The following is a 23,514-nucleotide window of genomic DNA, read 5'->3' on the forward strand; positions in this document are numbered from 1 at the left end:
TAATTTGCAAATAATTTTTCCCATTCTGTCAGTTGTCTCTTCACTTTGCTCTGTGTTCCCTTTGCAGTGCAGAAGCATCTCAGCTTGTTAATACCATTTGTCAATTTTGGCTTTGATTCTCAGTGTTTTTTTTTTGTTTGTTTTTGTTTTTTTTTTTTTTTTGTCTCTTCCAAGAAGTCTTTGCCTATGCCAATGCAGAGTTTCCCCAATGTTCTCTAGTAATTTGATGGTATTGGGTCATAATTTAGGTATTTGATCCATTTTGAGTGGATTTTTGTATAAGGTTTAAGATAGAGGTTGAGTTTCATACTTCTGCATGAGAGATCCAGTTTTCCCAGCACCATTTGCTGAATAGACTGTCCTTGCTCCAGGGATTGATTTTAGCTCCTTTGTCAAAGATAAATTGGTTACAGATGTGTGGATTGATTTCTGGAGTTTCTATTCTGTGGTTCTACACATCTGTTTTTGTGCCAGTACCAGGCCTTTTTGATTATAACTGTCCTGTAGTATGTCTTGAAATCTGGTATTGTGATGCCTCCAGCTTTATTTTTGTTAAGATTTCTTTAGTTATTTGGGGTCCCTTGTGTTTCCATTTGGAGTTTTGCATTCTTTTTCTAGATCAGAGAAGAATGTCCTTGGTAGTTTAATTAGGATTGCATTGAATCTGTAAATTGCTTTGGTAGCATGGACATTTTGATGATATTGATTCTTCCAATCCATGAGCATTGAAGATTTCTCCATTTTTTGATTGTGTCTTCTATTTTTTTCTTTAATGTTTTGTAATTTTCATTGTAGAGATCTCTGACAGCGTTGTTTAAATTTATTCCAAGGTATTTAAATTTTTTTGTAGTAATTGTGAATGAGATTGATCTTAGAAGTTCTTTCTCAGCCATGCTGGACCTACACTGTTATATAGTGTGTTTATATCCAGTACTTAATAGGAAAAAGACATTGAAATACGAGACAATCCCAAATAAACAAAATGTGCCTAATAAAACTATCTATACAGTGGTTAACAAAAAATGAAGGCAAGAATTTTTAAAATTGCTCTTTAAAATTTCTAATGATACCACAGCACAGCAGCTGCCAACAAATTGTTTTGATTGCACTTGAAAAGTGGTTCTCCAATGGGTGATTTTGCCCCACAGGGAACACTTCCAATCGCTGGAAATAACGTTTGTCACAACTAAGGAGAGTTGTGTCGCAACTACTACTGGCATCAACTTGGTGGATTGTGACAGTATTAAGTGAGTATCAGCCAGGGAAGTGGTTAAAAATTCTACAATCTCTATATGCAAGTCACCACAACAAAGCAGTTTCTGCCCCAAAATGTTAATAGTGCCAAGGCTGAGAAATCCTGCTCTACAGATACTGAGAAACAAAGCACATGATGTAAATTTGTTAGAAAGGAGAAATAGGTGAATATAAAAGTGCCTATAAAATGTATACCTGGATATCTCAAGAATGTTACCCTAGAAATGTCTGCATTTACTATTTTAGATGGCTAATTTTAATGTGGCAACTTCACAGGCCACATTCTTGAGGATGTTTGTGGATGAAGTTAACATAAATGGGAGAACTTGAGTAAAATAGATCACCTTCCACAATTTGAGTGGTCCTCATGTTTTCGGTTGAAGGCCTGAATAGAATCAAAGGCTGCCCTTCCCCCGAGTGAGAGAATTCTCCTGCCTGGATAGGCTCCTAACTGACACATCAGTACATCCTGGTTCTGCACAGCCTCTTGGCCTTCAGACTTGCACTGGGACATCAGCTCTGCAGATTTGAGACTTGTCAGCCTCCATAACTCTGTGAGCCCATTCCTTATAATATTTCTATGTAAAAATTTACATACCTAAAAATCACGATTAGTTCTGTTTCTGTAGAGGACACATAAAGCTCCTTTTAGTTTGAAATTTGGGTTAGTTTGATTTTATTCTTTTTTAAAAGCCTAGGAAATACTGGTGTTACTGGTTTGTTATTGAAATGACCCTTTTGTATGGCAATATCGATGTAGTATAATCCCAACCAGTGTTAGAACAAGTTTTTCATGTTGTAGGCCAACCCTGTAAATACAATCTACTCCAATAGCCTGGTACTGCCTTTTAAAACCAAGTTCTCAACCATGTTTATTTAGTAAAACAAATGGTTTTCTCAGAAACTATGTTGCCATCTTCTCATAGAAGGCTGTCTGATAACAGTAGCTGCACTAGTCACTACCTCCATGTCAGGTTCTAAGGGCAGCCTGAGCATTCCCATTGGTATTTTTCTCCCCCGCCCCATGAAGCCTTTTATTTAATGAGTACAAATTTCATAAGTACAGCTTTAGGAATACAGTGATTCTTAGCACCATACCCGCCCTCCCATCCCCACTCCCACTCCTCTTCCTCCTCCCTCTACCATTCCCAGTCCCACTCTCCATTAAGATTCATTTTCAGTTAACTTTATACACAGAAGACCAACTCTATTTTTAAGTAAAGATTTCAACAATTTGCACACACACACACACACACATACACACAAAACTGTTTGAAAACATATTTTACAATTCTCATAATACAACTCATTGAGGACAGAAGTCCTGCATGGGAAGTAAGTGCACAGTGACTCCCATTGTTAATTTAACAAATTCCACTCATGTATGATGTCAGTGATCACCCGAGGCTCTTGATATGACCTGCCAAGGCTATGGAATCCTTCTGAATCCACAATCTCTGTCAGTATGTAGACAAGGCCATAAGATAATGTGGATGTTCTCTCCTCCCTTCAAAGAAAGGTACATCTTTCTTTGATGGCCACTTCTTTCCACTGGGATCTCTCATAGAGATCCTTCATGTAGGACATTTTTTGACACAGTGTCATGGCTTTTTATGCCTGAAATGCTCTCATGGGTTTTCAGCCAGACTAGAATGCCTTAAGGGCTGATTCTGAGTTTGTAGTGCTATTTAAAGTGAGTCATTCTATGAGTCTGCTGTATGGACTCCTTTCCATGTTGGAATATCCTCTCCTTTTTTAATTCTATCTATTATTATTACTAGACACTTGATCTTATTTATATGATCCCTTTAATACTTAATCCTACCTATATGATCACGTTAACATTTTAAAAAAGATTTATTTATTTATTTGAAAGAGTTACACAGAGAAGGAGAGTCAGAGAGAGAGAGAGAGGTTCTTCCATCCACTGGTTCACTCCTCAGCTGGCTGCAATGGCCAGAGCTGTGCTGATCTGAAGCCGGGAGCCAGGAGCTTCTTCTGGGTCTCCTATGTGGGTGCAGGGCCCCAAGGACTTGGGCCATATTCTACTGCTTCCCCGGGCCATAGCAGAGAGCTGGATTGGAAGTGGAGCAGCCGGGTCTCAAACCGGTGCCCATATGGGATGCCAGCCCTTCAGGCCATGGTGTTAACCCACTGCACCTCAGTGCTAGCCCCTGGATTTCATTTTTTTAATCACTGTAGTATTCCACAAAATACATATCCCATAATTTCTTTATCCAGTCTTCAGTTGATGGGCGTTTAGGTTGATTCCATGTCTTAGCTATTGTGAATTGAGCTGCAATAAACATGGGGGTGCAAATAACTCTTTTATTTGCTGATTTCTTGGGTAAATTCCCAGGAGTGGGATGGCTGTGTCATATGGTTGGTCTATATTCAGATTTCTGAGGTATCTCCAAACTGTCTTCCATAGTGGTTTTACCAGTTTACATTCCCACCAACAGTGGGTTAGTGTCCCTTTTTCCCCACATCCTCGCCAGCATCTGTTGTTGGTAGATTTCTGAATGTGAGCCATTCTAACCAGGGTGAGGTAAAACCTCATTGTGGTTTTGATTTGCATTTTCCTGATGGCTAATGATCCTGAACATTTTTTCATGTGTCTGTTGGCCATTTGGATTTCCTCTTTTGAAAAATGTCTATTGAGATCCTTGGCCCATCTCTTAAGTGGGTTGTTTGTTTTGTTTTTGTGGAGTTTCTTGATCTCTTTATATATGCTGGTTATTAATCCTTTATCAGTTGTATAGTTTGCAAATAATTTCTCCCATTCTGTCAGTTAGCTCTACACTTTCTTTTGCAGTACAGAAAATTCTCAATTTCATGAAATCCCATTTGTTAATTTTGGCTTTGATTGTCAGTGTTTCTTGGGTCTTTTCCAAGAATTTTTTGCCTGTGCCAATATCTTGCAGGGTTTCCCCAATGTTCTCTAGTGATTTGATGCTATCAGGTCATAGATTTAGGCTTTAATCCATTTTTAATGGATTTTTGTGTAAGGTGTGAGGTGGGGTCCTGCTTCATACTTCTGCATGTGGAGATCAAGTTTTCCCAGCACCATTTGTTAAAGAGACTGTCCTTGCTCCAGGAATTGGTTTTAGTTAGTTGGTCAAATATAAGTTGGTTATAGATGCTTAGGTTGACTTCTGAAATTTCTATTCTGTTCCATTGCTCGCTCTAGCTGTTTTTGTACCAGTACCAGGCTGCTTTGATTAAAACTGCCTTGTGCCGGCACCGCGGCTCAATAGGCTAATCCTCCACCTGCGGCGCTGGCACACCCGATTCTAGTCCCAGTCAGGGCGCCGGATTCTGTCCCGGTTGCCCCTCTTCCACGCCAGCTCTCTGCTGTGGCCCGGGAGTGCAGTGCAGGATGGTCCAAGTGCTTGGGCCCTGCACTGGCATGGGAGACCAGGAGAAGCACCTGGCTCCTGCCTTTGGATCAGCGCGGTGCGCCGGCCGCACCACGCCGGCTGCAGCGGCCATTGGAGGGTAAACCAACAGCAAAGGAAGACCTTTCTCTCTGTCTATCTCTCACTGTCCACTCTGCCTATCAAAATAATAAAAAAAAAATTTTTAAAAATTTAAAACTGCCTTGTAATCTGTCCTGAAATTTGGTCTTGTGATACCTCTGGCTTTGTTGTATAAGATTGCTTTAGCTATTTGGGGTCTCCAGTGTTTCCATATGAATTTCAGCAATATTTTTTTCTAGATCTGAGAAGAAGGTTTTTGGTATTTTGATTGGTATTGCTTTCAGAAGAATGGACAGTTTGGTGATATTGATTCTTCCAATCCAGGATCATGAAAGATTTTTCCATTTTTTTTTTTGTATCTTCTTCTATTTTTTCTTTAATGTTTTGTACTTCTCTTCATAGAGATCTTTGGCAATCTTGATTAAATGTATTCCAAGGTATTTGAAGTTTTTTTGTACCTATTGTGAATGGATTTGATCTTTGAAGTTCTTTTTTGTTCTTTTTTTTATTTAGTAAATATAAATTTCCAAAGTACAGTTTATGGGTTACATTGGCTCCCCCCCCCCATAATTTCCCGCCCACTCACACCCCTCCCATCTCCACTCCCTCTCCAATTCCATTCACATCAAGATTCATTTTCAATTCTCTTTATATACAGAAGGTCGATTTAGTATATATTAAGTAAAGATTTCATCAGTTTGCACCCACACAGAAACACAAAGTGTAAAAATACTGTTTGAGTACTAGTTATAGCATTACTTCACATTGGACAACACACTAAGGACAGATCCCACATGAGAAGTAAGTACACAGTGACTCCTGTTGTTGACTTAACAAATTGACACTCTTGTTTGTGGCGTCAGTAATCTCCCTAGGCTCTAATCATGAGTTGCCAAGACTATGGAAGCCTTTTGGTTCGCCGACTTCGATCTTATTCCGACAGGGTCATAGTCAAAGTGGAAGTTCTCTCCTCCCTTCAGAGAAAGGTACCTCCTTCTTTGATGGCCCCGTTCTTTCCACTGGGATCTCACTCGCAGAGACTTTTCATTTACGTCGTCATCTTTTTTTTTTTTTTTTTTTTTTTTTCCCAGAGTGTGTTGGCTTTCCATGCCTAAAATACTCTCATGGGCTCTTCAGCCATATCTGAAAGCCTTAAGGGCTGATTCTGAGGCCAGAATGCTATTTAGGACATCTGCCATTCTGTGAGTCTGCTATGTATCCCACTTCCCATGTTGGATCGTTCTCTCCCTTTTTGATTCTATCAGTCAGTATTAGCAGACACTAGTCTTTTTGTGTGATCCCTTTGACTCTTAGACCTATCAGTGTGATCAATTGTGAACTGAAGTTGATCACTTGGACTAGTGAGATGGCATTGGTACATGCCACCTTGATGGGAATGTATTGGAATCCCCTGGCACATTTAACTCCACCATTTGGGGCAAGTCCGATTGAGCATGTCCCAAATTGTACATCTCCTCCCTCTCTTATTCCCACTCTTATATTTAACAGGGATCACTTTTCAGTTAAAATTTAAACACCTAAGAATAATTGTGTGTTAATTACAGAGTTCAACCAATAGTACTAAAATGGATAAAGTATTACATTGTACATCAACAGTCAGGACAAGAGCTGATCAAGTCACTGTTTCTCATAGTGTCCATTTCACTTCAACAGGTTTCCCCTTTGGTGCTCAGTTAGTTGTCACCGATCAGGGAGAACATATGATATTTGTCCCTTTGGGACTGGCTTAGTTCACTCAGCATTATGTTTTCCAGATTCCTTCACCTTGTTGCAAATGACCGGATTTCATTGTTTTTGACTGCTGTATAGTATTCTATAGAGTACATGTCCCATAATTTCTTTATCCAATCTACTGTTGATGGGCATTTGTGTTGGTTCCAGGTCTTAGCTATTGTGAATTGAGCTGCAATAAACATTAATGTGCAGACAGCTTGTTTGTTTGCCAATTTCATTTCCTTTGGGTAAATTCCAAGGAGTGTGATGGCTGGGTTGTATGTTAGGGTTATACTCAGGTTTCTGAGCAATCTCCAGACTGCCTTCCATAGTGGCTTAACCAGTTTGCATTCCCACCAACAGTGGGTTAGTGTCCCTTTTTCCCCACATCCTCGCCAGCATCTGTTGTTGGTAGATTTCTGAATGTGAGCCATTCTAACCAGGGTTAGGTGAAACCTCATTGTGGTTTTGGTTTGCATTTCCCTGATTGCTAGTGATCTTGAACATTTTTTCATGTGTCTGTTAGTCCTTTGGATTTCCTCTTTTGAAAAATGTCTATTGAGATCCTTGGCCCATCTCTTAAGTGGGTTGTTTGTTTTGATGTTGTGGAGTTCTTGATCTTTTTGTAGATTCTGGTTATCAACCCTTTATCTGTTGCATAGTTTGCAAATATTTTTTTCCCATTCTGTCAGTTGTCTCTTCACTTTCCTGACTGTATCTTTTGAAGTAAAGAAACTTCTCAATTTGATGCTGGAGAACTGAGGCCATTTACATTCAACATGACTATTGATAAGTGACGACTTTACCCTGCCATTTTTCCAAAAATATTCCCATTTTTTACTTTCAATTTCCTTTGTACTTTTACTGGGAGATTTCCTTCCTTTACATTCTGTAGAGATGACCGTGTTTCTGTGTGTAGCACATCATTAAACATCATCCGTAGGGCTGGATGGGTGGTGACAAATTCTTTCAATTTCTGTTTGTCATGGAAGATCTTTATTTCACCTTCATTCATAAATGAGAGCTTTGCAGGGTATAGTATTCTAGGTTGACAGTCCTTTTCTCCTAAGACTTGGAATATATCTCATCATTCTCTCCTACCCTGTAGGGTTTCTGATGAGAAGGCCACTGTGATCTAATTGGAGATCCTCTGAAAGTAATCTGGCATTTCTCTCATGCACATTTTAGAATCTTTTCTTTGTGTTTTACTGTGGTGAGTTTGATTACAATGTGTCATGGTGAAGATTTTTCTGGTCATGTCTATTAGTTTTTTTGTGTTTCCTGTATTTGGATGTCCCTTTCTTTCTCCAAAATTAAGCAAGTTTTCTGTTATTATTTCACAAAAAAAAAAAAAAGGCTTTTTAATCCTTTCTTTTTTTCCATACCTTCAGGAATTCCTAGAACCCATATGTTGGGTCATTTGATAGTATCTGGTAGATTACCAACAGTGTTTTTTAGTTTTCTAATTTCTTCTTCTTGTCTTTGGTCTAACTGTATAATTTCCTGTGCTTTGTCTTCCAAGTCAGATATTCTTTCTTCTGCTTCACACATTCTGTTGTTAAGGCTTTCCACTGTATTTTTTTGTTGTTGTTCTATTGAATTCTTCATTTCAGATAGTTCACATTGATTTCTCATTAAGTTCTCAGTTTTGTGGGAGAAACTTTCTTTCATGTCATATATAGATTTCATTAGTTCATGCATTACTTCTGATTACTAAGTAATCCTATGATTAATTTTTTTAATTCCATTTCTGACATTTCTTCAATCTCATCATCTTCACAATCTAGTATTGAAGTGTTATGTTCTTTTGGGGGTGTCATGTTGTCTTCCTTATTCTTGTTTCTTGAATTGATGCATTTGTTATTTGGCATTTGTGTAGATATTCATTGGTTTCTTTCTTTTTTCACTGTGGTGGCTTTTATCTTTGGACTATGTCTGTGTGGGTTAGTGGAGTGTCTACTTTCAAGGAATACCTAGAGGCATGTGATGTGTGTGGCCAAGTAGCTCTGTTCAGTGCTCCAAGGTGACACACCAATGTTTGATGTCATAAATCTCTCTCTCTTTTTTTAATAAGAGGGGATATTTGTTCTTGTCAGTTGGCGTAGACTCAGCTGAGCTCCTCTCCTCAAAGGAGACCTTTGCCTGGGTGCTAGCCACAGTGGAGATATTATTTGTCTGCTCTGCCACAAGAACCACACAAAAGATCTGTGCAGTCCTCAATGTAAGCTCAGATTCCCAGTAATGTCCCTAGCCAGGTAAATAGGGAACCCTGATCATATGGAGCCTCCCACAGTTACTGCCCAAAGTCCTAGCCTGCTACTTTTCTTTTTCCAATTTTGTGAGTGGGAAACTTTGACCCTGAGTTGGAAACCTCATAAAGTAAGTATACGCATTTATTTTGTGTTCTTTTAAACTAGGTACATTTGCCAAAGTAATCTCTGTCTTTGCTACAAAAATAGGCCAGCATGGCTTCTGCATAATGTTCAAAAAAAGACAAGATTAGAAATTCGTATGTGCTTAATTTCCAAAGTCCTAATTCTATATCCTAAATGTCAGTTTTTAAAGAAGTAATTATTGGGGCTGGTGCTGTGGCTCACTTGGTTAATCCTCCGCCTGCGGCGCAGGCATCCCATATGGGCATCAGGTTCTAGTTCCAGCTGCTCCTCTTCCACTCGAGCTCTCTGCTGTGGCCCTGGAGGGCAGTGGAGGATGGCCCAAGTGCTTGGGCCCCTGCACCCGCATGAGAGACCAGGAAGAAGCACCTGGCTTCGGATCGGCGCAGCACCAGCTGTAGCAGCCATTTGGGGAGTGAATCAATGGAAGGAAGACCTTTCTCTCTCTCTCTGTCTGTAACTCTACCTGCCAAATAAAAATTTTAAAAATAAGTAATGAGTGTGGTAGATTACCAACAAATGATAAAAACCCAAACCAAACCAAATACTATATTGCAGTGTTGAATATTTAACTATTCTCTTCCCTTTTCTTTCTCTTACCTCATTTGGGCTACTCCAAAGCATGCATTTGGGAAAGGTTAGGAGGATATTTTTTTTAATTGCTGTTTTCTAGCATAAAAAATTGGAAGCTGTTGAGGTTAAACATCTGTGTTCTACAGTTCCCTGTTTGCATCTCCCTTCCTAATTATCACAAATTGCAGTTATCTGTAATCTGAAAGCATTTTTCCAATTTAGTTAATTTCATGTTTGTGACAGTTACATTTGGAAAAAAGTGGACAGCCCTAACTTCTAGGTTTTTTTTAATAAATCTCCAAAGATTTAAGCAAGTTCCTAAAGATAAATCCATTTTCCCCTTTCAGGAAGGACTTGCCTTGAGTTAGTCACCAAATCCCAGAAATATCACATCATCACTGCTTCCAAGTGTCACCGCATGTCAATTTTCACAGATCTTGCTGAGAACTCTCATTTGTCTCTCTCTCATTTATCACAACAGGTTTTTTTTGAGCATAAGTAAAACAACACCCCACAATGGCTTCTGGAAGAGAACTGTGTTCCTGTGAACGTTAGGTCTGGTTACAGACTAATTCCAGCAATTAGAAAGACTAAACAACTTCAAAAGAAAGTTCTTCTAATTCTTCCTTTAACATATTATGATGTGGTATTACTATGAGTAGGAATGTTCTAAATATCCCCAAAGTATATCTGAGTTATCCACAGGACCAAAATGGAGAGGAGATCCCGACTTCAGTTGTCCAGACTGCCAGACATCACGGCAATGAAGCAGCAACAGTTGCCTGCCTACCAGCTACATTTCTCAGCTACCATGGTCTTCTCCATCTTTTTTGCCTCAGGAGTATTCTGCCTTTTCATGGGCATCTTCCTCATATTGTCTGCAAAGAGTATCCAGAAAGTAGAGGTTTGTCCCATCTTACCTTGTTATTGTAGTTTCTAAAATGTTTCACCTGTAGGACCATAAATGGGAATGGTCAGTCTGAGAACAGAGGCCGGCCCTCACCAGGGAACTACATAAGATGAATATCCCTCTTCAGGGGCTGATGGTGACACAGCTTGTATATGGTGGCATAGTCATCCCTACTGCTTGAGGACAGTTGCTGACACACTGGGCCACTTAGCTATATTTCTGTACAATAGTTTGGCAGGGTCAGAAGCATTTTATGCAGCCAAAGGGATGAGCCAGCATCATATAGACATAGGGAAAGGAATGGCAAGGCTAAATGATTGCTAGAGAGCCATGCATCAGACTGACAAGCATGAGGAGCCAAAGATACACATCTTCAATTTTGTCCCCTGAATTTCAAGCATTGTGTATTTCACTTTGCAAATAATCGCCCTCCTGTTGAGATCTAGGAAAGCAAGATCCCATGTCTTTCTGGCATCATAAGGATACTTGGCAAAGCAAATCAAGTTCTACTCAGCGAGAAAAGCTGACACAAAGGGCACACCCCTCAGACACAACCCTTTTTGCCAATTTGATTAGCAAGTGTTTGGAGGGTGAAGAATCCCTAAAGGTGGCCTGGGGAGGGGACTCTAAAAGCAACCATGGAGAGCCAACCTCTTTCCTACCCACATGGTTGTTGGCAGAATTACAATATGAGATCATGTCTGTACATGTAACATTTCTGTGTGTTTGAAAGTGCCCAAGGTTTCTGTTAGGTGTGCAGATCAGTAAGATGAGTAAGAGTTTAATCCTGCCCTCGTTAAGCTAATGATAGAACAGGTAAAAAAGAGTGTGATGAGAGCAGAGAACTCCATGGCCCACCCCTTCCTTGCACATTTCCCAGTATGGGATGGACATGCACTTATGGGAAGAATGGGAGACAACAAACAGTGCAGACTTCAAAGAGGAAAAGATCATTTCAGGTCTTGCTTCTCCTCCCAACGCACACGGCTGCTCTAGTCCTTCTCCATTTCCATTTTCTGCTCCCTCCCAGCTGCAAGCACTGTATTTCTCTGGGAATGAAGTACCCCTACTCACTTTCAGTCCTCCAGGGCAATAGGTAAGCTCTCTTGGGACCCCAGCAAGTGGCAGAGGTAAACACAGGAGAAAATGAAGCTTGCCTTGCTGAAGCGGAGAGCTAAGTCATGGGCGTAGATGTGAGTGTACATTCCACAAACAGCTCATCCTATTTGCTTTTCTACTTTTCTTTTCACTGATCCCTTTCTAGTCCTTTCTCCCATGCTTTCCCCCATTCCAGTTACCCTCACCTATTGTGTAGTGCAGCCTTCACTGACAGCCAGCCATTGCTGGTTGATGGACCTCATGCACTAGAGGGTGACCTTGCTCCATCACGGCTTATTTGCTAAGGCCACTCTAAAGGCAAACAACTGTTGATTGAATGCTTTTTATCTCCTGAAATCTAAGAATATTCTCCAATTGACTTTTTTTTCCACTAGCTTCAAATTGGATTGCTTCTAACATGTACTTTTATAAAGAAAACCAGAAACCACCCAGAGAGTACCATCTTCATTTGCACATAGAAATGGTTTGCAGCCTCCAGGCCAGTGTGGTCAAGTACCTAGTAGAAGAGTTCTGGGTTGACTTTTCCTCTTCTCCTCCAGCCCCAGGCACCACAGCAGTGGGCCTTCTTTGCAGTTCACTTTAAGCAAGACTGGTAATACAAAATGCTGTGGTGAGCAGGCTCTGATCTCTGCTCTGTTTTATAGCTACAGGTTTAAAACACCCCTCACACAGCAAATTGGCATTATGTAGACAAGTAGATCAGGAATGTATTTTCATCATCAAAATTTTTAGTGTTAAAAAAGTACCATAGATCTCATATACTCAAAAATTCTTTTATGATGAAAGATTTTTCTTATCTACATTGGTAGAACTCACAACAGGAAGCAATGACGTAGAATGTTCACTACTAGAGTTACTGCCCAGACTGATTAGCTGCTTTCTGAAATGAAGCTGATGAGCAAGATGTGGGACCTGGGGGTGAAGTACTTAACTCAAGGTCAGGAATGGGCTGAACTAGAGCCCCTGCCCACTTCCTCAGTCGCAGATGAATGTGTTTCTCTCAATTAGGATACAACCCTCTTTTTTTTTTTTAACTTTTATTTAATGAATATAAATTTCCAAAGTACAGCTTATGGATTACAATGGCTTCCCCCCCATAATGTCCCTCCCACCCGCAACCCTCCCCTTTCCCACTCCCTCTCCCCTTCCATTCACATCAAGATTCATTTTCGATTCTCTTTATATACAGAAGATCAGGTTAGCATACATTAAGTGAAGATTTCAACAGTTTGCTCCCACACAGAAACATAAAGTGAAAAATAATAGATGATTTTTTAAATGATGATGAAATCAGATCAGACCTATTGTCATGTTTAATCCCAGTGAGAGTCAAGTTGGGAATTGATAATTTCTTTTTTTTTTTTTTTTTACAGAAGATCAGTTTAGTATACATTAAGTAAAGATTTCAACAGTTTTCACCCCCATAGAAACACAAAGTGAAATATACTGTTTGAGTACTCGTTATAGCACTAAATCTCAATGTACAGCACATTAAGGACAGAGATCCTACATGAGGAGTAAGTGCACAGTGACTCCTGTTGTTGACTTTACAAATTGACACTCCTGTTTATGGCATCAGTAATCTCCCTATGCTGCAGTCATGAGTTTCCAAGGCTATGGAAGCCTTTTGAGTTCTCCGACTCTTATCTTGTTTAGACAAGGTCATAGTCAAAGTGGAGGTTCTCTCCTCCCTTCAGAGAAAGGTACCTCCTTCTTTGAAGACCTGTTCTTTCCACTGGGATCTCACTCACAGAGATCTTTCATTTAGGTTTGTGGTTTTTTTTGCCAGAGTGTCTTGGCTTTCCATGCCTGAAATACTCTCATGGGCTTTTCAGCCAGATCCGAATGCCTTTAGGGCTGATTCTGAGGCCAGAGTGCTGAGGATACAACCCTCTTCTTCAGTGCTTTTTATAAACTGTATTGTGATTTCTGCAAAGAGCAAAGACATAAGTATTTGCTCAAATTTGTTCAAGCCTGGCTATGTATTTAAAGAATTTTTAGGGGCCAAAACTATGACACAGCAGGCTAGGCTAGCACCTGCAATGCCAGCATCCTATGTCAGAGCAGCAGTTCGAGTCCCAGCTTTCCCACTTCTGATCCAGCTCCTTACTGGTATGCTGGAAAGTGTGCCTCCCTACTAGTGCGCCACCCACATTCAAGACCAAGTGGAGTTTCAGGTTTCCGGCTTTGGCCTAAACCAGCCCTGCTCACTGCAGCCATTTGGAAAGCCAGCCAGTAGATGGAAGATCTTGATCTCCCTCTCTCTACCTCCCTTTCATTCTGTCACTCTTCCTTTCAAATAAATAAATATTTTTTAAAAGAATGCTTTAAGCAACAAGTAGTAGCCTTTTCACTAATTTTTAATTTAGTGTTCCGACTTGATATCTAGACTTCAAAACCTTCAGTAACTTTTCAACAATTCAAAATTTCTTCTGTCTTGTTAGTTTTATATACAAAGAAATGTAAATCTTATTATACCCAGGAGTTGGAGTATGCCCTCTCTCATTTTGGTGCTTATCTATACTCTGCACTCCTATAATCTTACTTGCTTCCTCCTTAGCACAGAGAGAAAAGCATACCCAGCCAGGCAGCACCCCGTGACAGCCCCTGAGCCCCTGTGACAAGCATGCCCGTAGATAGGGGGTGCAGGCCCTGTGCCCCCCTCCCCGAGCATCCCCTCCTTCTCCTCTCCCAGCTGCATCTCACAGAACCCAAGGCCTCAGTGAGGGCACACTGGAGTCACCCACCTAGGACCCCACACTTTAAGGGAGTTCATTTTCCACAAAATTTCATTTTTAAATGCACAAAGCAACAATATTTTGAACTCAGTATTTTTCAACATACATCAACAATCTTACACTTTAGAAATGCCTTTTTCCCCTTCTGTTTGGTCATTTTTTTAATAACTTCCTCGAGATGCCATGTTGACTCACTCATTAGTATAAATATTTTCCAGCAACAAAATGGAAAATCAGTGAAGTGACTTCCACATAAAGCTGCTTAGACTCCGGCCGTGAGCCCAGTTCTCATGAATCATTTTTTAGTGACACCGCCTGACGATCACTAGGGCTAGGCTCCATTGCAACAGGATACCTAAGGATTCAGCAGAAACCACACTCCCAGCCTATGGCAAAATGCTGCCTGTTCCAAAAAGACAGACTGTAAGAAAGCTCACTCCTCTCGAGCACCCCCACATTCTTGTGCTACACAGAGGGCTGCCCCTCACTCATGTCCCAGACTCCTTGTCCAAGACAGGTTGAAGACTTTGATAGGCCCAGGCTTGAATTTTAACATATGTACTCATCTAACTTTTTAATAATTTTTCTTTACCCTGGTTGACAGATTAATTACACAAAAACATGTGGAAATTGTGCAAAACTGCGGGAAGATGCCTTTAATCACAACAAAATATGCACCTGCTCTATTCCCTTTGTTCTTGCAAAGAGTATGGAGGTAAGTGAAATTCAAGCAACTCCAGCTGACTTTATGCTGACTCCTATTCAACACTCAGCAGTAAGTTCATGATTTCTAGAAAATGCCTTATGAAACTGAAAACAAAGACAATAAAGCACTGTGGGGGTGACAGATCTTATAAATTGTTGAGTTTATTCTTTCCTTTTTTGTTTTTTGTTTTGTATCGTTCTCCTTTGTTTCTAAGTTTCAGGACTCTTTACCTACCCAATTTTGTAACATAATTCTCATCATCAATCATTCTACTCCAAGAGGGCATTGTACAGAAATTATTTAAGTTAACCATTCATCTAACACTGAGAAAAATGAATAGGCTGAGAGGTTAAGTGAGTTGGTGAAGGTCACACAGTAAGTTAGTGTCAGGGTCCTCAAACCTGACGGGACCCTCCTGCTCCCTTCCCTTACCCCAGGTCATTCTAAATATGCAACTGCCTAATCCCTAAGGAAACTCTTGGTCTAGTTGTCAGGCATTGTTAGAGATGCCAAAAAAAATAAAAAGTCCCTACCCTTGGACTGATTAGTCTCATGTTTGTCCAGGTCCTCTAGAAGCCAGCGCCAAGACAGGATTAGACATGCAGGAGATTTATTGAGGGAACACCTGTGAGGAAGAATGAGGAGGGAGCAGGAGGAGCCTGGGAAAGCTGTCAGCCCACAAAACAGCTCTGACCCTTGGGGAAGAGAGAAGGAAGGAATGAGGGAGTGAGGGAGGAAAATGAAGAGGAATTTTCAAGAGATGCTGATGAATCTGGTTTGGAACTAGGTGAGGCAGAATTGTCAGTACATAGCTTACGAGAAGGCCTGCCTGGACCTAGTTCATCCCATGCAGTGCCATCTATGAAGGGAACACTGAGAGAGTGGGTGTGGGTGCAGAGGAGACAGCAGGACCTTGAATGGCATTTGAAGGGGTTAAAGGAAACATTTTTCATTGGATGCAGTCTTGACTACCAGGTAAGATAGTGGAGGGCATGGAAAGGCTCCTATCAGATCTATTGCAGGGATGGCCCTAGCAGCTGCGCTCTGAAATCATTATGTTTGCACCAAGACCATGCTTCCCACAGCCATGCCAGTCATAGCTGAATGTACCCAGGATACAGACATAGTCTCCTTCCTGGGAGAGGACACTCTCCTGATGGCTGTCTTTGGGACTTCTTGTCAGTCTTGCTGAACCTTTTTTTTCTTAAAGATTTATTTGTTTGAAAGGCAGAGGCAGAGAGGGAGAGAGGTCTCTGGTACACTACCCAGATGGTTCACTACCCAGATGGCCCCAACGGCTGGAACTGTGCCAATCAGAAGCCAGGAACCAGGAGCTTCTTCCAGGTCTCCCACGTGGGTGCAGGGGCCCAAGGACTTGAGCCATTTTCTACTGCTTTCCCAGCCATAGCAGAGAGCCGGATCTGAAGTGGAGCAGCCAGGACTCGAACCAGCACCCATATGGGATGCCAACACTGCAGGGAGCAGCTTTACCCGCTACGCCACAGCGCCGGCCCCCAGTCTTGCTGAAACTTTAGAAATTCATTGCAGTCCCCTTTCTCCTCTCTTTCTAGTTCCTTCCTTGAACTACCTCCTTCCTCTTTTCTTTCCTTCCTCCCTTTCTTCATGAGGACTCACAAAGCTTAAATTTTTGAAGAAAAAATCTGAAAGATAAAACCTTAAAGGGCTCCAATTCCCATTTGTGTATCCTTCAAACTCCTAAAGGTAAATGAAGTGTTACCAGCTGCTAACCATTCCTTTTGGTCAGAGGTTGGTTTCTCATAAAAACCCAACTAAACTCCTTAGGGCAGCCACAGGGCCTTTAGCCACGAGTTCCTACACATAACACATACTGCAACCTAGGTAATGAATCCACTCTGTCTTAAACAAACGAATCCTGCACAAAGTGCCATTAAATTTACAGTGAATTGTGCCTCCAGGAATGATTTTTAAAAATGATGATGTTACAGTCCTTGTTAAGCTAAATCTTGGACAAAGAATTATTGTAAAGAGGCTATTAAAACACTCCAGTCCCTAAAGTGACAAATGTTCTCTGCCTGTTTATTTTTGTCATTTATGTGAATATATAACTGGTTAAATGGAATTCTCTCCCTGACTTCCAAGAAAATGTATAGCACATTCCATTCTGTGGATTTCATATTCTCCATAGTCATGGGTCAATAAGAAAAGTTCCCTCTTTGGATGAGGAGATGTGATCAGTCATTCCCACTCCACCTGGCCTGTTCCCCTTCAAGCCAACACTCTTGATCAGATCACAGCCTGCCACACTCTCACGGTCAGCCTCTTTTCAGTATTTCAGGATATTTCTCCTGCAAGTGACCAAGCTCTTCAGCCTTTCTTGTCTTCTGTAACTTGCCACACTTATGACTTTTCTTCCTAGCTCTCATTGTCCATTCTCATTAGGAAATGAGACTGAATCCTTTCCAAAATGTTGTTTTTGCAGTGCGTGAAAGAATCAATGAACTCAGGGAACCGTAAAGGAATGCTTTTGTATTTCTAATACAGAATAAGGCACCTGACACCTCGGGACACTTAATAAGGTTCAGTCTTCATGTTTTTGAATGTAGGCCATCATTTGGGGGATATGGAGTATATTAATTATAAGCAGCTTCACTGGACATTTCTATATATACTGTTCATAAAATCTGTGGATACATTAGTTAAATCCTTATAGACATTTTCCATATGTGCTATTAGTAAAATTTGTATCAAGTTTGTCTAGAGAATTTCAAGGACTCTCATTTGTCACCATAAAGTTGGAACCACGACAGTAGCCTGGGACAGGGCAGACTCACGTGGCAGCACACAGAGAAAGGCATCTCACTCAAGGCAACAAAGCAATTTGTTGCTAAGATGAAAACCACCTTCTTTCTTTTGGATCACTGAATTATTCCATCATTTTGTCCACAGACAATTGTTTACTATTTCTTGAGCAAGTATTATGTGCCAGGTACATGCTACATCCTAGAGATGAAGACAAAAGCATCTGGAGTCTGACTAATAGATGGTTCTGGTCTTAGGCCTCCCACGTGCCATCATGCACTTAAGTATGCTCAAAATTTTTTAAAACAAAAACATTAAAAATAGGTTAGTCATTTCAATAATTCTGTATAGACTAGGATTTCTAGTACTTTCCTGGGTTTCTATTTCACATTAAGAAATATTCATTTTGGGGCCAGCACTGTGGCATGGAAGGTTAAGCCTCTGCCTGCAGTGTCGGCATCCCATATGGGCACAGGTTCAAGTCCCGACTGCTCCACTTCCAATCCAGCTCCCTGCTAATGCACCTGGGAAAGCAGCAGAAGGTGGCCCAAGCACTTAGTCCCAGCACCCACATGGGATACCCGGAAGAAGCTCTTGGCTCCTGGCTTCAGCCTGGTCCAGCCCCTGCCATTGTGGCCATTTGGGGAGTAAACCAGCGGGTAGAAGATCTCTCTCTTCTCTCTCTCTCTCTCTCTCTCTGTCTTGTGTTGTCCTCTATAACTCTGACTTTCAAATAAATAATTTTTTAAAAAAGAAACATTCAGTTTCCATCAATTTCTTCTGTACTAGTTTCTAATATTAAAAAGTTTTATCCCTATTTGCTAATATTCCAGTTAATTTCTCTTACTCTCCTCTTACTTCTTGCTTTTCTCCTACACAGGGTAATGTTTTTATGTACTACAAGCTGTATGGCTTCTATCAGAACCTTTATCGATATATTTTATCCAGAAGTAATAGTCAACTGCTGAGTAAGGATCTGAAGGTAAGGCTTTATTTCATTTGCTATAATATTCTGTTTCTTATTTTTTAAATGAGATAGAACTTTCAGTCAATTTGATTTTCGCTTTTAGTGAAAGAGGAGATGGAAAATGTACTCAAAAACAAAGATTTTACAAAACGGAAATGCTCATTTCACTCCTGCATATATGGAAGGAGGCAAGTGTTCGGGATAACTGCTATTGAGAAGGGATATTTGCCTTCTTTAGAGCACTTTCAATGTGAACCCTTTCCAACTCAATGGTTATCCTTTCCTGCACCATTCTGAGAGGCCTTGAGTGCCTGATTTCTGTCTGGTTCACTCTGTATCTACCACTGTCCTTCCTAAAATTGGGTTTTTTGATCCAGCCTACTTTAATAAGGAAATTGGGCTATATTTGATTGCATAAAAGCCTTACCTTTCCAGACACAGGATTGCAAATTTTTGCCCTTGATAAATGATATTCAGGGGCCAGCTCTGTGGAGTACCAGGTAAAGCCGCTGCCCTGAGGTGCTGGCATCCCATATGGGCACCGGTTTGAGTCCTGGCTGCTCTACTTCTAGTCCAGCTCTCTGATAATGCGCCTAGGAAAGCAGTAGAAGATGATCCAAGTTCTTGGGCCCCTGCACCCACATGGAAGACCCAAAAGAAGCTCCTGGCTCCTGATCAGTCCAGCTCTGGCCATTGCAGCCATTTAGGGGAGTCAACCACTTGATAGAAGAATGGTTCTCTTCCTCTATTTCTCTCTCTCTCTCTCTCTCTCTCTTTCTCTCTCTCTAAAAAAAAAGGGAAAAAAAGATATTCAGCATATAGCAAGAAAAGCTAGGAGGAAACCTTTTCTATGTTAACATTCTTATATGAAACTGCTAACCAAAGTATTTTTAGCAACCATGCTCCCTCTTTTTGAAAATTAATATTTGAGAAGCATAGAGACAGACAATTCAGAGAAAGAGCACCCATCTGCTGTTTCCTTCCCTAAGGCAGGAACTCTTAGATAGAAGCTGGGGGCCAAAACCTCAATCCAGCTCTCCTACATGGGTTGCAGGAACCCAATTTTCTGAGCAATCACTGTGGCTTCCCAGGGTCTGTATTGATAAAAAGCTGTAGCCAGGAGCAGAAGCTTGGTATTGAACCCAGATATTTTGAATATGGGATGCAGCCATTTTAACCAAATCTTAACTGCTGGGTTAACCACCCGCCCCACAAACACTTTTTTTTTTTTTTTTTAAATAAATGGCTGCTACAGCCGGCGCTGCACCTATCCGAAGCCAGGAGCCAGGTGCTTCTTCCTGGTCTCTCATGCCAGTGCAGGGCCCAAGCACCTGGGCCATCCTCCACTGCCTTCCCGGGCCACAGCAGAGAGCTGGACTGAAAGAGGAGCAACCGGGACAGAATCCGGTGCCCTGACCGGGACTAGAACCCGGGGTGCCGGCGCCACAGGCGAAGGATTAGCCTAGTAAGCCGCAGCGCCGGCCCCCACAAACACTCTTTTAGAATTATATTCCGGTACTTGCCAGGATAGATTCCCTGTGATAAGTCATCTAGTTACAAGCTCCTGATTTGTATATTTTTCTAAATAGGTTATACTTCAATAAAAAGAGGTTTTAATATATAAATATATTCCCATGTAGATTTAGCATGACATATAGCATAATTAGCAAGGTAAAGTTCCTTTCTGCATGTGATTGTTAATGAGATATTTTTGGCATGGTATTGCTAATAGAGACACACACACACACACTCAGAATGCAAAAATTTCTTAGTGCAAGTGAGCCAGAAACCTGGGAAAAACAGGTAGCAGTCCATAATCTTGGTTCATGCCAATAAATCAGTACGAGTTGATTAACACTGCTAGTGGTCTCATTTCCAACATAAGAGTTTACCAGAAGCATTTCTCACTGCTCTATCATCTTGCTTCCAGGCTGTTGAGGACTGTGCTCCATTCAAAGTGTCCCACAAAGAAATCCCTTTTGCTCCTTGTGGCGCTATAGCCAACAGCATGTTCAATGGTAGGTGACTTTTCCTATCTTTGTGGTATACCCTTTCCTAGGTGGTAACAACCTAAATGTCCAGAAGATGGCCTCTGTAGCTGAGTTTTTTGACAGTTTTTTGGTTCAGGGGTTTTAAAAATTCCTTATGCATTATCCTGGCTAAGCCAGAGCACTGACTTAATGGTATTTCATTGGCTAATATGTAAGTTCTGCCTTGCCAGGAACCTGAGAACAGTCAAAGAATATGCATTAAATGTAGCTTAAGAGTATTTTTCAATAATTGGTTCAACCTTGGCAGGAAAAAGAATGGTCTTATGATTCCAGCATCTATGGCATGTAGGTGTGTTGCAAAAACCTTGATTTATTTTTCAGCTGTGTATAGTTCTGCATTTTTTGAAAGGTGGCAAATTGCTAGCTTGCATCTCTCACTAAATTTTTAATTTCCTTACAGACACCATAATTCTTTCATATAATCTTAATTCATCTATACATATCCAAGTCCCAATGCTAAAGACTGGGATTACATGGTGGACAGATAAGTATGTCAAATTTAAGAACCCAGGTGCTAATAATCTTACTGATAAATTTGCAGGTAAGCTCAATACTCTTATGTCTTTATTAAAAATAAACTGTTTTGTATGTATGGGGAGATGTTCATGAGTCCTCCTTCTTTATTTCTTTGTTGACTCATTTTTGCCCGAACTTTCTCTACCACTTGGCACCTCCATCATATACCTATCAAAACCATGAAATGATTGGACCTCTGTTCATTCCAGTTTGCCATTAGGAAGAAGACAATGTTTTAAGAAGCTTGTTGCTTTACCTATAATTAGGACCACCATGTAGTTTATCATCTAAGCTGGTGAATTTTTTGAGAGTGAAAGGCAGCACTAGAATAACTACTTCTATACCTATTGAAAATACTTATTTATTGACCAGTAAATTGACATCCTATTGGTATACTTATAAAGCAATTCTAATTTCAAAAATACAGGTCTTTCAAAAATTAAAATAGCATTTATATGGCAACTAAACCAACTTTTAGAAACCAGATTATTATCCCATATGGGCGCTAGTACAAGTTCTTGCCTGCTCCACTTCTGATCTAGCTCTCTGCTAATGCACCTGGAAAGGCAGTGGAAAACGGCTCAAGTGCTTGGGCCCCTGCAGCCATGTGGGACATCAGGAAGAAGCTCCTAGTTCCTGGCTTTAGCCTAGCCCAGCTCCAGCTGTTATGGCCACTTAGGGAGAGAACCAGTGGATGGAAGATTTCTCCGTCTCTCCCTCTCTGTAACTCTGGCTTTCAAATAAATAATAGATAAATCTTAAAAAAAAAAAAAAAAAAAAAAAAAAAAAAAAAAAGAACATAATGATATTCCCTTCCTCTCACCCTCTCTCCCTCCTGCTCTTTCCCTCCTACCCTCCTTCCTTCTCCCTTTCTTATTGTGTTAGCTTTTGAGATAACATTTAAATTTTTTTTATTTGACAGTTAGACAGTGTGAGAGAGAGACAGAGAGAAAGATCTTCCTTCCGTTGGTTCACCCCCCAAATGGCCACTGCGGACAGAGCGCTGTGCCGATCCGAAGCCAGGAGCCAGGTGCTTCCTCCTGGTCTCCCATGCAAGTGCAGGGCCCAAGTACTTAGGCCATCCTCCACTGCCTTCCTGGGCCACAGCAGAGAGCTGGACTGGAAGAGGGGCAACCGGGACAGAATCCAGCGCCTCAACTGGGACTAGCACCCGGTGTGCCAGCGCCACAGGCAGAGGATTAGCCAAGTGAGCCGCGGCACTGGCCAGGACACACTATTTGATGTATAAACACACTTTTCAAAGGCTGAAACATTTGTAAAATTGTGGTTGATGATATGACCAAGAAACACATATAGTACCACACTGCAGTATATGTTTAAATGAATATCTGTATCATTGTAAAACTTCTGCAGTTAAGTTTTTCTAACCATGAATACAGAAACACATTTACATTTGTATAACTACAGCTCTTCTATTGATTACTAAAATATTATAGCTTATTTGGGCACAGTTGTGAATTACAGTGATGCCACAATCAATTTTTTTTTGACAGGCAGAGTGGACAGTGAGAGAGAGAGACAGAGAGAAAGGTCTTCCTTTGCCGTTGGTTCACCCTCCAATGGCCGCTGCAGCCAGCACGCTGTGGCCGGCGCAACACGCTGATCTGATGGCAGGAGCCAGGTACTTATCCTGGTCTCCCATGGGGTGCAGGGCCCAAGCACTTGGGCCATCCTTCACTGCACTCCCTGGCCACAGCAGAGAGCTGGCGTGGAAGAGGGGCAACCGGGACAGAATCCGGCGCCCTGACCGGGACTAGAACCTGGTATGCCGGCGCCGCAGGCGGAGGATTAGCCTAGTGAGCCGCGGCGCCGGCCACAATCAATTTTAATTATACTTATTCTCTATCAATTTCTCAATTTACAAAAAGCATTGTCTTTACTCATATGTGATCCTCTACCATATTTGCACTTTTTTTTAAAGATTTACCTATTTACTTGAGAGGCAGAGTTACAGAGAGAAGGAGAAACAGAGATAGAGGTCTTCTATCCGCTGGTTCACACCCCAAATGGCTGTAACAGCCGGAGCTTGGCTGTTCCAAAGCCAGAAGCCAAGAGCTTGGGCCATTTTCTGATGTTTTCCCAGGCCATCAGCAGAAAGCTGGATCAGAAGTAGAGCAGCTGTGACTCAAACCAGCATCCAAATGGATGCTGGCACCATAGGCTGATGCTTAACCTACTACACCACAGCGCCAGCCCCAAATTTGCACTTTTGTTATCACCACAAAATCAAACAATATTACTGTGATTGTTGAAGGTTTTAGCAGATTTTACA

At 41.1% G+C, this 23,514-nt stretch overlaps 1 protein-coding gene across 2 annotated transcripts in view; it reads left to right on the forward strand.

The window, feature by feature from the left end:
* Positions 1-1,678: 1,678 nt before the first annotated feature.
* LOC100353038 (cell cycle control protein 50C) overlaps positions 1,679-23,514 on the forward strand; it is a 33,315-nt gene continuing 11,479 nt past the window's right edge. The window contains exons 1-6 of one of the 2 annotated variants that reach the window (XM_002716615.5): positions 1,679-1,808; positions 10,139-10,337; positions 14,805-14,915; positions 18,568-18,669; positions 20,585-20,672; positions 21,106-21,246. In XM_002716615.5, coding sequence (XP_002716661.1) covers positions 10,146-10,337; positions 14,805-14,915; positions 18,568-18,669; positions 20,585-20,672; positions 21,106-21,246 — 634 coding nt within the window. In that variant the 5' untranslated portion in view covers positions 1,679-1,808; positions 10,139-10,145. The remainder of the gene's footprint in view (positions 1,809-10,138; positions 10,338-14,804; positions 14,916-18,567; positions 18,670-20,584; positions 20,673-21,105; positions 21,247-23,514) is intronic. The other variant, XM_008267044.4, reaches the window with a different exon arrangement.

This window comes from Oryctolagus cuniculus, chromosome 4 (assembly GCF_964237555.1).
Source record: "Oryctolagus cuniculus chromosome 4, mOryCun1.1, whole genome shotgun sequence".
NCBI classification, from domain to species: domain Eukaryota; kingdom Metazoa; phylum Chordata; class Mammalia; order Lagomorpha; family Leporidae; genus Oryctolagus; species Oryctolagus cuniculus.